The sequence below is a fragment of the Crocodylus porosus genome, unplaced genomic scaffold, assembly GCF_001723895.1.
Source record: "Crocodylus porosus isolate Cpor-Errol unplaced genomic scaffold, CroPor_comp1, whole genome shotgun sequence".
Taxonomy (NCBI): Eukaryota; Metazoa; Chordata; order Crocodylia; family Crocodylidae; genus Crocodylus; species Crocodylus porosus.
Genome location: NW_017728943.1, coordinates 102,301,871 through 102,314,436, shown reverse-complemented (window position 1 = coordinate 102,314,436; position 12,566 = coordinate 102,301,871). Strand labels below are relative to the sequence as shown.

Below are 12,566 nucleotides of genomic sequence, written 5' to 3'. Positions count from 1 at the left end.
AAGTGTGCTGCTGGTTACTACTGCCCAAGCGCAGCACCTTGCACTTGTCAGTATTGAAACGCATCCTGTTTTTGTTAGCCCACCCCTGTAACTATCCAGGTCTTGCTGCAATCTTTCCCTCCCTACTAGCATGCTCACCTCACCCCAAATGTTGGTATCATCAGCAAATTTAAACGGGTTGCTTTTCACCCCATCGTCCAAATTGCTGATAAAGAAATTGAACAGCACAGGCCCAAGGACCAAGCCCTGGGGGACTCTGCTGCCCGCTTCCCCCCAGGTCGAATATGACCTGTCCACCACCACCCTCTGAGTACGACCCTTCAGCCAATCCATCTGACTGTGTAGGCATCAATGCCACAGTCACCCAATTTTTTAATGAGGATGGAGATAATGTCGCAGAGAGGGGCAGGTGGGCCAAGGTGATGCAGCAAGGAAGCCATGTGCCCCTCCGAGATTTCTGCACTCACAGCAGTGTGCAGGGCACAGAGCTACAGCTGGGGCAGACCAACTCCAGGCAAGCCCCACCTCCACAGCCCAACAGACAGAACCCAGTGTGGGAGAGAATGCTGTACTACCATGGTTTCCAAAGTGAGGTGTGGCGGCAGTGTGGAGTTGTGCCCCTGCTGCTGCCGGGTGTATAGGGGGTGCCTCACCTTGGTGGCCATGGTGGTGTGGTGCTCCCTCCTGCCCTGGGTCCAACTCTGGGCCATGGAGGTGGCTCCTGCCTGGAACTGATCTGACCCAGCTGCAGCCCTGTTCCCTGCTGTGGGTGCAGAAATTTCTGGAGGCATGTGTTCCCCTCCCATGTCACCTTTGCCCCTTCCTGCCCCCCCATGCATTGCCTGTGCCCACACCCACTCCGTTCCCCACATACTGGCAAGCTGGGGTGGAGCATATGTCTATCATCTTAGGCTACCTTACCTCGGCAACAGTAGGTCAGCACCTATGCCAAGGGCTTATTTAAGCTAACATATTGCATCACTAAGCATTTTAAATTGCATGCAGAGGGCTTCTAACAAGGCTTACATTCTTATAGATTAGAAGTCTGACAGTTCATGGGTAGCTGTCACTATCTGTTAGGAATTCTTTGCTCCCTGGGATCTGTCTTGACACTGGTTGTTTTTGTATATGGGCACCATTGTGCTTGAATCATAGTGTATTCAGCTGAATCCAAGATGACTTTGAATTTAAGATGATCCCCCAGTAGTTATATTCTATCTATGGAAAATTTATACGTGTTATAATTTTATATGTATAGAATCTTATTGGTGGCAGATCTTAAAGTATTCCCCCCCACCCCACCCCCCGGCAGCGGCAGGGGGTGAGGGACCAGACTCCTGCCCCTTGTCCTCCCTATGACTGTGCCTGCCCCCTCACTGCCTGTCCTCAGCAGTGCCTGTGCTTCCCCACTGCTACCTGCCTCTCCACCCTTGCCCCCCACCTTGCCTGTACTGCCCCCTCCTCCAATACCTGCCTCACCCCACGGCCCCCAGCTGCTTTTGGGGTGGCTCTGGTTCCAGCTGTGGGAGAAACAGTAGCCCAGTCCCACCCAGGCAAAAGCAGTGTCAGCCTATGGTAAGCTGGGGGAGAAATAGGCTACAGGGTCCCCTGTGTGCCCTGTACTCCCACTGTGGGGTCTCCCATATGTGCCCCCTATTTCCACTGCAGATCTCCCCTATGCTCACCTGCTATGAGCCTCCCTCCCACACTGCACAAGCCACCCTGGCCCAGGACAAGCAGTGGCTCAGCTCTGGTTTCAGCCCCAGGCTTGGGGCCAGAGCTGGATCTGAGCCACCACCTGCCCTGAGCCAGCACTTGAATCAAACATGAGGCTTTTTTCTGAACATGTTGTTTGTGAGAGAAAAAACCTTGCCTTGAATTTGAGTAGATATGGTATTAAGAATATAAATTAATGGTTTCTGTAGTGAAGATAAGATGGTATGGTAGAGCATGGCTCATTTGGATTATTAATTTATTAGCTTTGTTGAGGATCTCTACGTGGCACAATGGATTGCCATACAGAGATACCCAAATTGGCTTGGGTACAAGGAGCAGTCCAACCAGTATAGTGTCCATGCTTTGCCTTCACTGAGTAGGTATGCTCACAAGTGGAACGTATTGGCCTGGGCAGAGTGTCTCATTAATTCGTGTGTATTGCTTCCAGTACTCAATCAACTAATTCAGCACTACCTTGGGCACCTACACAGCATGCATTGTGCCATATGAATATACCCAAAATGACTGCTGCAAGTTTGTTACATGAAGAAATAAACACTAAAAGTCTAATCTCTGTCTTTAGTTTACTTTGCAGTGTGAGAACTTCCAGGTGGCAATGGACTATTCAAACCTTAGTCAAATTTAAGATCACTGCGATGGCATAGTATTTTGAAATCCTTGAAATACTCTATCTGAACTTAAGACTGCTGTGTAAACTAACTATATGAAGCCCAAACTATGTTTATAAAATAATTATTGATGGGGGTAGTCAATGTCTTGTTTTGCAAATGTGATAGGGTGCCTTTCCCCTCAGATATATAGAGACATCTTATAAGCTGTCACCTCTTAAAATTGGAGTGTTTGCCAATTACTGTTATTTTTCTTACCTTCCATTTTTTGAGACCTGGAGAAGGTGGCAACCTTTTAGCACCACATTTATCTTGAGGTTAGTTAACTTCTAATTTGGATTCGGGCTGCCTCTAAATTTACTGTTGCGCTGATCAAGGTCATGAATGACCTTGTGGTCACTTTTAAATTAGCTTTGAATGGTGGTTTTGGAAGAATTTTTATTTGCATGACTGATGGATTATTGCTTTGGAGGCTAAAACTCTTTGCAAGTGTGTTTGGAATGATCTGCCAGCATTTTTTAGCTCTTGCTCAGTGGATGAGTCAGTCAATGGCAAAAGACAATTGGATTGGATTGTGGTGGTATTGGACCAGAACCTTTGATTTGACAATATATTTGCTTCATCTGCCATACTGTTCAGCAAACACAAACTTTTTAATAAGAATTTCTAATGATGGGTTTCCTGCAGTAATATGGTTCTTGCATTGTAAAGCCTATAACAATTGTAAAGGAACACTTGGAGGGTATCATGACCCTCACTAGTTGGCTGTTTTCTCCCTGGTGTTAAGACGGGTCTCATTGACACTTTCACTTAATACCAGAACCTGTTCAGAAGTCTGAAATTCCTTTAAGAAAGGTGCGTTTTTAACCAAAAACAGAAATAATAGGCTGAATTTAAGGGAAAATCTTAAAGTATACAACAAGATGTTCTTTGATTAAGGGTGCTCTCTTATTCATCTTTCCTCTAATACTTTCAGTAGGTGTCAAGGGACTATAAGGTCTTGCGGGACTAGCAAACTGCAGCAGAATAATAACATTGTCAAGTGAATGAATCTGTGGCTTCTACAATTAGAAAGGCAGATTGTGAATGAAGCAGGCAATCTGTAAGAAAGGATGGGTGAAGTAGTTTAGGTATTGGCTAAAGTTTACAAGGGGGGTGTCTTGTCCTTGGCTTCACCGCAGATTTTCTACCTAGTCATTGGAAGAGTCATTTTTATTAACCAGACAGTCTTAGAGCACTGTTTAGTTATATAACTGATAACATTTGATTAGGTCAATTACAGCAACTACTACTACAAAGTTTCATTGTTCTGAATTTTGTAAGAAATAAATGCTTTGTTCATATCTTCCGAAAGATTTATAAAATAGCAGTAAATTTGTAGTTAATAATTTTTCAGATGCACTAAAATTAAATGTTATTACAATTAAAGTAGGCATGATAATTTACTGTCATTTTGTACAGGAAGCCATCGAATCATTCAAAGAAGCCCTGAAGCAGAAAGCAGACTTCATAGATGCATATAAGAGTCTGGGACAGGCTTATAGGTGAGCATGTTGAAAAATATTTTTTAATTTTGCTATTCATAATGGGATGTTCTTGAAATGCCTAGCACACTGCCAGCTCCATATTCAGTAAATAAAGCAACCTAAGTAGTTCTTGTTCATTCAATGTTAACTTCGCTCCTTGTATAATACACTTTATAATTACATGATTGCATATTATTTTTTCCACAAGTCCTGTGTACATTCTTGTACAAGACATGGATTGTATTTACTAATCAAAAAGCTAGTAATTTCCTTATTCTTATCATTTAGTGCTTGGCCTCATTCCTTATTTATGACAATGGTGAAACTCTGCCCTGAATTTAGAACTCTGGGGTGTTTTCACATGTGCTTGGGAGGGCCCTTAATTAGAGCGGCTCCAAGAACCTCTCTAACAGACTCGATTAATTTCAGCCTGTTGGAGCAGCCTCCAGGCTTGTGTTTAGGCACCTCTTGATTCCCCATGAGCTCTCCTATGGCACTTTTTATCATGGTAATTAAGTGCTTCACAGCCATGAGTGAATAGATCTTCAGAGTTGTTACTGAGTCTTGGGGGGTGGGAGAAGCGCTTGCTTGGGTTCTCTGGTTGTGGGGTGGGGAAGAATTGCTACTTTGCTTTTTGAGGAACTTAGCTTTTTGGTCCCTTACGTTCCCTGGCTCTCAGTAGCCTTGACTCATGGAACTGTCATCCAGTTTCCCTCCTGAGTGAGGGACTTCACCTCCTGTTAGGGGAGACCCAATGCAACCCCCATCCCAAGCAGCACAGCAGACCAGTCTCTTATACATGCCTTTACTGAGGCATTTACTAGGGCAAAGGCCACCCATCCAGAGGTTCTCTGTCCCCTCCAGATGGGTTAAGCAGTCCAGTCTGAAGAGCCTTGGGTGCCCTGAAAGATATTTATCTGTTTCCTTTCCAGTCTTTCCAGCTCCCCAAAACTTCACCACTTCTCAGCTCCCAGACCTTTCTAACCAGAACCTGCCAAGCTGTTTTTTTTTTTTGGCGGGGGGGGGCCTGCTCTCCCATTGTCATGTTTATCCCTGGGTGTTGCAAGTCAGGTCAGTCCTGAGGCTGCAGCAACCATTGGGGAATCTTACAGGCTGTAACAACACTCCTCCACTCTGCCCTGTGTTTGGCTAGCTGTGTGCACTCTGTCAGTTGAAGCCCCATCTGGTCCTAATATTGTTTCCCCAGCTTGTCTTGGGTCTGCTTCTTTTTCTCCACTGTGCCCTGCATTTGGATGTTGGCAAGGGTGTCCGGCCTTCTTTTGATGTGTCCAGATCATTGAAGCTTACATCGTTGCACAGCCTCCAGCAATGGTTCATAGGTTCTAATTTCTTAACTGACTTGCTGCTTTACCAATTCATTGGTCCAGTGCTGTGTGTGTAGGACATGCAGCAGTCTCTTTAGCAGCGAATTTCAAATGCATCAATTCTGTTCTCTAACTTCTTATTAAGCATCCACGTCTCACAGCTATAAAGCATCGTCGAGATGACCACAGCATACAGCAGATATAACTTTATCTTCAGTGTAATATTGTTGCTTGTCCATATTTTCTTTAGCCATATTAGTTTGCTGGTGGCAATGGCTATTCTGGTCTTAACCTCCTTTTCAGATGTTAAGTCTTCTGTGATGGTGGCACCCAGTACTTAAAACTTATTACTTTTGCTAGTTTTTCATTGCCGATCTTCACATCAGCTTTACTGTAGTGATCTTGGAGGTTGTCACAATTTTGCTTTTCTCAGCACTTATTTCCATTCCATAGCTCTTTTTGCAGTTTTATCTAGCATTTCTCTAAGTTCTTGAAGCTCTTCAGATGTCCCTTCTATCAGGTCAGTGTCATCAGCAAAGCATAGGTTGTTGATCTTCCACCATCCAACTGATACACATCCTGTGAAATTCTCTATGGCATCTGACTTGACTTGCTTGAGGAAGAGGTTGAAAAGGCATGCCGAGAGTAGGCAACCTTGGCATACTCCTACTGAAGTTGCAGCCCATTTGATGATGTTGTAATTGATCAGCACTCCACTACCTGTATTGCTGTTGAGTTTGTGTTGTTTGTGTTATCTAGGAACTGCTGATGTTATGCTTCTTCATTGTGAGCCAAAGTGCTTTGTGCCACACCCTATCAAAAAATTTCTTAAAGTTTATGTAGTTCTGGTGAAGTTCTTTTTGGTGTTCACAGTACGTTTCACACAGTACTTGGATGCTGAAAATTTTCTCTGTGGTACTTCTCCTTGCTCTGAACTCAGCTTGCTCTTCTGCCAGCACAGTTTGTACTTGAGGCTTGAGTCTGGGTGCTGCATCTTAGCTTTATTGTTCTGTCAACAAAGATATTCAAGACTGGTGTATTGGCTACAAAGGACCAACTCACAGGATCATCAAAAAGATCTAGTTTATTGGACGGACACAAAAATCAGACCATAAACCTTGGTGCTGATCCCCTCAAACACACACACATACTCACAGTAGCTAGCTCTGAACACTAAGCACTGGTGTCAAGATATACCTATCCCCAAGTGCTGGAGTCTGCCGTCGATGGCCAGTCAAAGCTTCTTTCAGTGCGATGTTGCTGCAGAAGGGGGTCACCAGCTGGTCATTCTAGCTGGACAAGTAGGGTGCTGGTCAGGTGCTGGACCATTGTGGGTCATTCTTCGCTGCCTTTTATCCCTCTCTGGCAGACTTTGGTGACTCCCCAGTTCTCGGGCTTACCTAGTCCAGGGGTCATTGACCTCGAGGGACATCCCTCTTGGTAGCTGCTGGCTGGCAGCTGGCAGCCCCAGGGGTCACGTCCGCAGGTATGTGCAGTCTCGGGAGTCCATTGATGAATTTTGATTGCTGTGATGAATAGAGCTCTGGAAGTGGTTGATCAGGGGATATTTCAGCCCCAACTGTCTGTTTCCAGTATTGATTAGTTCAAACCAGGGCTTCATACCTTTAACAGTGAAGTTTCAGGGAGTTCTTGGCTCTGTATTAATTCTTTCCTCTTCTTGGTCTGTAGTTTTGTAGGTGTTAATTGCCACTCATTAACTTGTTTATCCAGACTAGCTACTGTGTTACACAATCAACCATGATTCATTCAGTGACCCACTCCATACAGAGATTCCTGTCCTTGCTAATATTGTTACATGGTACAACTCACTTTTAAACTTAAAGTACATTTGTAAAAGCATCTACAAGCTCTATTTTCACTACAAGTACACCTTTTATAAAAATAAGAATAATATAACAAAAGAAAAAGAGAGAGGAAGGAAGACAAGGTAGAAAAGAGAAAGCATCTCCAAAAGAGGGCAAATACTGCAAAAGGGGCTTTTGCCATATGGAGGAGCTTCACATTTAAGGGGGACCAGGCAAAAAGGTTTCTTGCTATAGGTAATGATAAAAGTTTGAGTCTTGCCCTTCAAGTAGGAGACCTGACATTAGCAGACAGGCTAAGGCGGTAAACCAAGTCACACTATATTACAACAACAAAAATACAATTAACACAGGTATATCACAATAAAACCTGTAGTTCATCACAACAATACACATGTAAGATGACGGGCTACAGCCACATTTTATACATGGAGAATGTGGACCAAAATTGTCAAGGAACAGAAAAACTACCATTTGAGAATCCTAGAGCCTGAGTTTTTAGAATTAGTATTGCCAGCCTTCCAAATTAAAAAAATTATGAGCCAGACCTCCACCCAATATAGTAAGATTTTTTTTTTTTAAATTTATATAGATAATTTCATCCTTTTAAGTACTGTCCCACACCCTTTGTGTGCTTTTAAAGTGATTTAATACTCATTTTGCTCAATTTTTCATCAAGTTTGCAATGTTAGCTCCTGGTGTAAGAGCTGTTGTTAGCTGCCTGATAGTTCAAAGCTTCCAGTTTCTTCCCAGTCTCAAATCATAATGAATTCTCTGTCACCCAAACCTGTTCATCTACTTGTTCTCTGGCCAGGAATTAGTTATACACCCCCATGTTTTTGCTGCCCCCAAGTCTTCACATCTACTCCTCTGGCTTCATGCACTTCATAGCCTTTTTTACAGGTCTGAAGAGGTGGCTGCAGATTGCTCTTTCTTTTACCAGGACTCAGGAGGGATAGAAGGTAGCTCATTGTGGTCTTCTGAGGCCTGGAGTTATAGGGGTTGAGAAATGAGTCCATTTCTATGGAATAAGTATTCCTATTTGGATGTTAGCTAATCTTTTCATAGATTTTTTTTTTCAGGAGTGCTGCTAATAGGAGCTCTCATTCCTTTGGTGTTTGTAAGTGCAGTGTTCCAAAGACTGTGGTTTATGCTCAAACAGCTGTGAGAATCCAGGATCTCATACGATTCTGTATCCATGAGGTGGGGTTTGGGGAGGGGGGGCAGGGGGGTGAAGTGTTTAATGAGGAATTCTGGATAACTGTCTGTATGTGTGTGTAATAAAGAATTATGGGCATCACTGTTGAAGGACAGTTGCAGAATTCCTAATTTGGTCAAAAAAGTATACCTGAAGTGATACAAAATTCTGGTAACCTGACTTGCATGTATGTCTCTCTTTTTGACTATATTAACACTGTTTGGTAAAAAATTAGGTTAGTATGTTCACTGCTGCCTTCTATATCTTTTTACGTATGACCTACGCAGAGAACTTGGTAATTTTGATGCTGCCACAGAGAGCTTCCAGAAGGCTTTGTTGCTAAATCAAAATCATGTCCAGACATTACAGCTCAAGGGAATGATGCTATACCATCATGGAAGCCTAGATGAGGCACTGAAGAATTTTAAAGTAAGTCCCAGTAGAACTTAAAAACGTGCAAAATATAAGGATTTGTAGTTGTCATTTGGGATTAATATTAGCAATAGAAAATTTAAACAATAAGGAAAAATGTAAGTTTATTTATACATTTGAGTTGGAATGAAAATTTCTCTTGCAATCGTAGTCAAGATTTATTAATCATCTTTGTCTTTTTGTGAGTATAATATGTAATCTTGTCCTGAGTTGATCATAAACTATTTCTGGCATGCAAGGGAACTGAGACACTTTCTCTAAACACTTACTGGTTTCTTAAACCAAATTCTTACTGAACCTTTTAATGAGGTTTTGAAGCAGTAAATTGGTTTTATTCTATAATGTTTTTCTTAACTGGAACACACAGTTTTGTAATTCCTAGGGGCACAGATGGGCGTATTCTCAAAAACATATACTTTGTTTTGTAACCTTGGGCCTTGGATAAGCATCTGAATTTTGTTGTCTTTGAATCTTTTGAGCTGCTGCTTTCATGAAACAATAACAGCTAACCTACCTTGAATGATGCACTTTAAATTTATAAATACATTTCACAGGTGAATTAAGTCTTACACCTGTGTATGAGGTAGGTAGGCAGTATTTACCTATCTTGATTTTGCACATGGAGAAAAGCAAGCTAGAGTTATTAAATAACGTGTCTAGAGTCGTATACAGCAGGGCACTTGGAGCAAAGAACAGAACTAGGTCTAAGAACTTAGCTCCTGTTTGAAAAAGGACATACCAGACTTTTGCCTGGTTAGACTATTTTATGGCTGTATATGCATTTTGTAATTTGTAGATGCTGCTGTTCTTGAAAATGTAGCTCAAGTTTTAAGATAGTAAGTGCTGTATGTAGAGGTGCAGACAACTCCAAATTGTTAATAGAACCACATATTCAGAGAATTCTAATTATGGAGCACCATATGTGAATATGTCCAGTTCTTCAGCATTACGCTAGTAGGAACATGATGCAATACACAATTTAATAAGTATTCTAGTGCATGAATTCTCTTTTGAGATCCATGTTACTTGATGGAAGAAAAACTGACAAATGATGAATACATTGTGTAATATCCTATTTCTAGAATAACTTTGTTTCCTATATTTGGGCACTCTCTACATCAGGAAATGCCTGTTCTTGATGGATTCTTGTCAGTAATCAATTCGCCTCTAAACAAGTGTTAAAACATTCTAATTGTTAATGTAGCCTAAGCAAAATAATTTTAATTCTTGTTTCAAAAAATGGTGATCAGGAATGTGTTCCTGTCATCAGCACTTCATATTTTATTTAAAAGAGCTGAAAATTTTTTTCCCCATCTCTGCTAGCATTTAAACTCTTTTCTAATGTCAGTTGGAAAAGAAAGGCCACTGGAGAAACCATTGCTGTTGAGTTTTGAACGTGATAGTTTGTTTTCCTGGCGTGGAGTTTTTGAATAATGAACTTATTGATGCATTAGTTTATTCCAAGATATCTGTGTTAACATTTGATTTATTAATGCCTTGTTTCTTTAATCTTCTAGAGGTGTCTCCAGCTAGAGCCATATAATGAAGTGTGCCAGTATATGAAGGGTCTCAGTCACGTTGCAATGGGGCAGTTTTATGAAGGTATAAAAGCTCAAACTAAAGTTATGTTGAATGATCCATTACCAGGCCAGAAGGCTAGTCCAGAATACCTAAAAGTGAAATACCTCAGAGGTAAGTTTTATTGCTCATCAAAGATTCCCTGACATAGCACTAAAATTGTACAAGTATAAGAATCCTGTTTATAGAAAGCCATTTTTAAACAAGCTGTATTTATTCACTGAATTTTGTTGAATGTGCCAGTCTACATACATACATGTTTGTTCAGAAGTAAACTGAGGAACAGAAATCAAATGTAGGTCTCTGTGTAGGGATAAAAGGAGCTATAATACTCCTTAACGGCATTCATTTATTAATATGCAGCAAAGTTAAATATTTGGGGTTTTATTTAGGAAGATATTGCTCTTAAATAATTAACAAATATGGAATACTATTTTTAATTCTTGTTTGGAGTAAATACCAGTACTAGTTTTGTCGGTTTTCGTTCTTCCACAGAGTACTCTCGCTATTTGCACTCGCATCTGGATACCCCTCTCTCAGAATACAACATAGATATAGATCTTCATGGAAACTTTAAGGATCACTGGGCAAAGAATCTTCCTTTTCTTATAGAAGACTATGAAGAACAGCCAGGATTGCAGCCACATATAAAGTAAGTGCTTTTAAACAAAAACTATTGTGAGGATCCCTTATAGCGGTGGTCTCCAACCTTTTTAAGGTGAAGATCACTTTTTGATGTAAAGGGCAATCCAGGTTGTACTACCTCCCTGCCCAGCAGGTGATGGGGCAGATTGAGGCCCCTGCAGTGAGGGAAGGAGTGGGGCAGAGGTGAGTAAGGTCCTGGTTGGGCCAGGTCAGGGGAGGGTCGGAGCCCAGGCAACTCATCCAGGCACACAGAGGGGATCCTGCTGCTGCAAAGGCCTGGAAGGCATGTGTTCCGTTCCACGCACCCCCCTCCTCCCCCCGATCTGTGCATGGGATGAGACAGCTGCTGCTGTGCACTGGGCTTTGCTCCCTGAGCCCCTCTTGCAGCTCGAGGCACAAAGCCCAGAGTGTAGCAGCAACCGCATTACCCCGCATACAGATTGGTGGGGCACGTGCCTTCTGGGCCTCCGCTGGGGTGTGTGCAATGGCAGAAGCCCCGCTGCATGTCTGGACAAGCCTCCTGGGCTCTGACCCTCCCCCGGCCTGGCCCAGCCAGGGCCACACTCACTTGGTGGCAGGGGACATGGACAGGGATCATCTCACTCACCTGACCCGGCCCCAGTGGTAGGGGGTGCAGCTTAGTCCAGCCATATGCATCCTGCTGCTCCCAAACTATCAGGGCTGCTCTTGATCATGGAGACTCTGACCGTCAATCTTAGTTTGGGGGGCTAGCCCCCCCAGACTGAGCTTGACTGTCAGGGGCTCCCCAGTCAACCAGTCAGTTGGGATCCACTGGTTGGAGACCACTGCTGCCTTAAAAAAAAAAAAAAAAAATGATGGCATTTTAAGGATTTCACTTGTATCGTGATATTTTGAACCGTCTTTAAGTGGAAGCCCACAGAAAACTCATTCAACTGGAGTTATTCAGCTGAGCGGAAAAGATGCATTCAGAGTTGGTTAAAATCACTTTCTCCATTCCTGCCTAATCATCATGTAATCAAGCGATGTTAATTTAGGTTATGCAGCCATACTAATCTCTTCTCTTTTTCCCCAAATTATTTGGTCTAAGAACAGAATTAGTAGTTAAATTGCACACTGCTTAATGCTACAGAAGATCAGGATATACTTTCATCTGGAGATCTATCTGTGGTCTAGAAACCTTCATTTGGAGTCACTTTGCTGTTAAGCAGTTAAAGATTTTTTAAAATTAAGTGATTTCTTTTGATTCATCTGACAATATATTAACTGTAACTCTTTCTTAATGAAGTTTGGCCCCATGGCAAACATTGCTTGATGGAAAAAATAGGTAAACTTGCTCAATGATAACCATCAATCTGTGTGACATAAGAACATAAGAAGTGCCATTTACTGGGTTAGACCATAGATGCATCTTGCCCAGTATCCTGTGTTACACAGTGCTTGAGAGTGGATGCTGAAAGGGAGATAAAATTGGGTTTGACCAGGGTTTTCTTCTACTGTTCCTCTCTCATTTGCAGCCTCCAGCATTTAAGGTATAGGAAGTTCTAATTCAGAGGCTGCATCCCCAACTCCCATGCTCAGTAACTACTGATACCCCTTTCCTCCAAGAATTTGTCCAATTCCTGCTTCATAGTTTCATAGTTTCTAGGGTCGGAAGGGACCTGAGCAGATCATCTAGTCTGACCCCCTGCCATGGCAGGAAAGAATACTGGGTC

The 12,566-nt window shown here is 42.4% G+C and overlaps 1 protein-coding gene across 4 annotated transcripts in view; it reads left to right on the top strand.

Annotated features, from left to right (window-relative positions):
* The window catches only part of TTC13 (tetratricopeptide repeat domain 13), a 64,728-nt gene that overhangs the window by 24,355 nt on the left and 27,807 nt on the right, over positions 1–12,566 (top strand). For all 4 annotated transcript variants that reach the window (XM_019549889.1, XM_019549887.1, XM_019549888.1 and 1 more), the window contains exons 9-12: positions 3,807–3,889; positions 8,505–8,646; positions 10,167–10,341; positions 10,723–10,879. In XM_019549889.1, the coding sequence (XP_019405434.1) occupies positions 3,807–3,889; positions 8,505–8,646; positions 10,167–10,341; positions 10,723–10,879 (557 nt within the window). The remainder of the gene's footprint in view (positions 1–3,806; positions 3,890–8,504; positions 8,647–10,166; positions 10,342–10,722; positions 10,880–12,566) is intronic.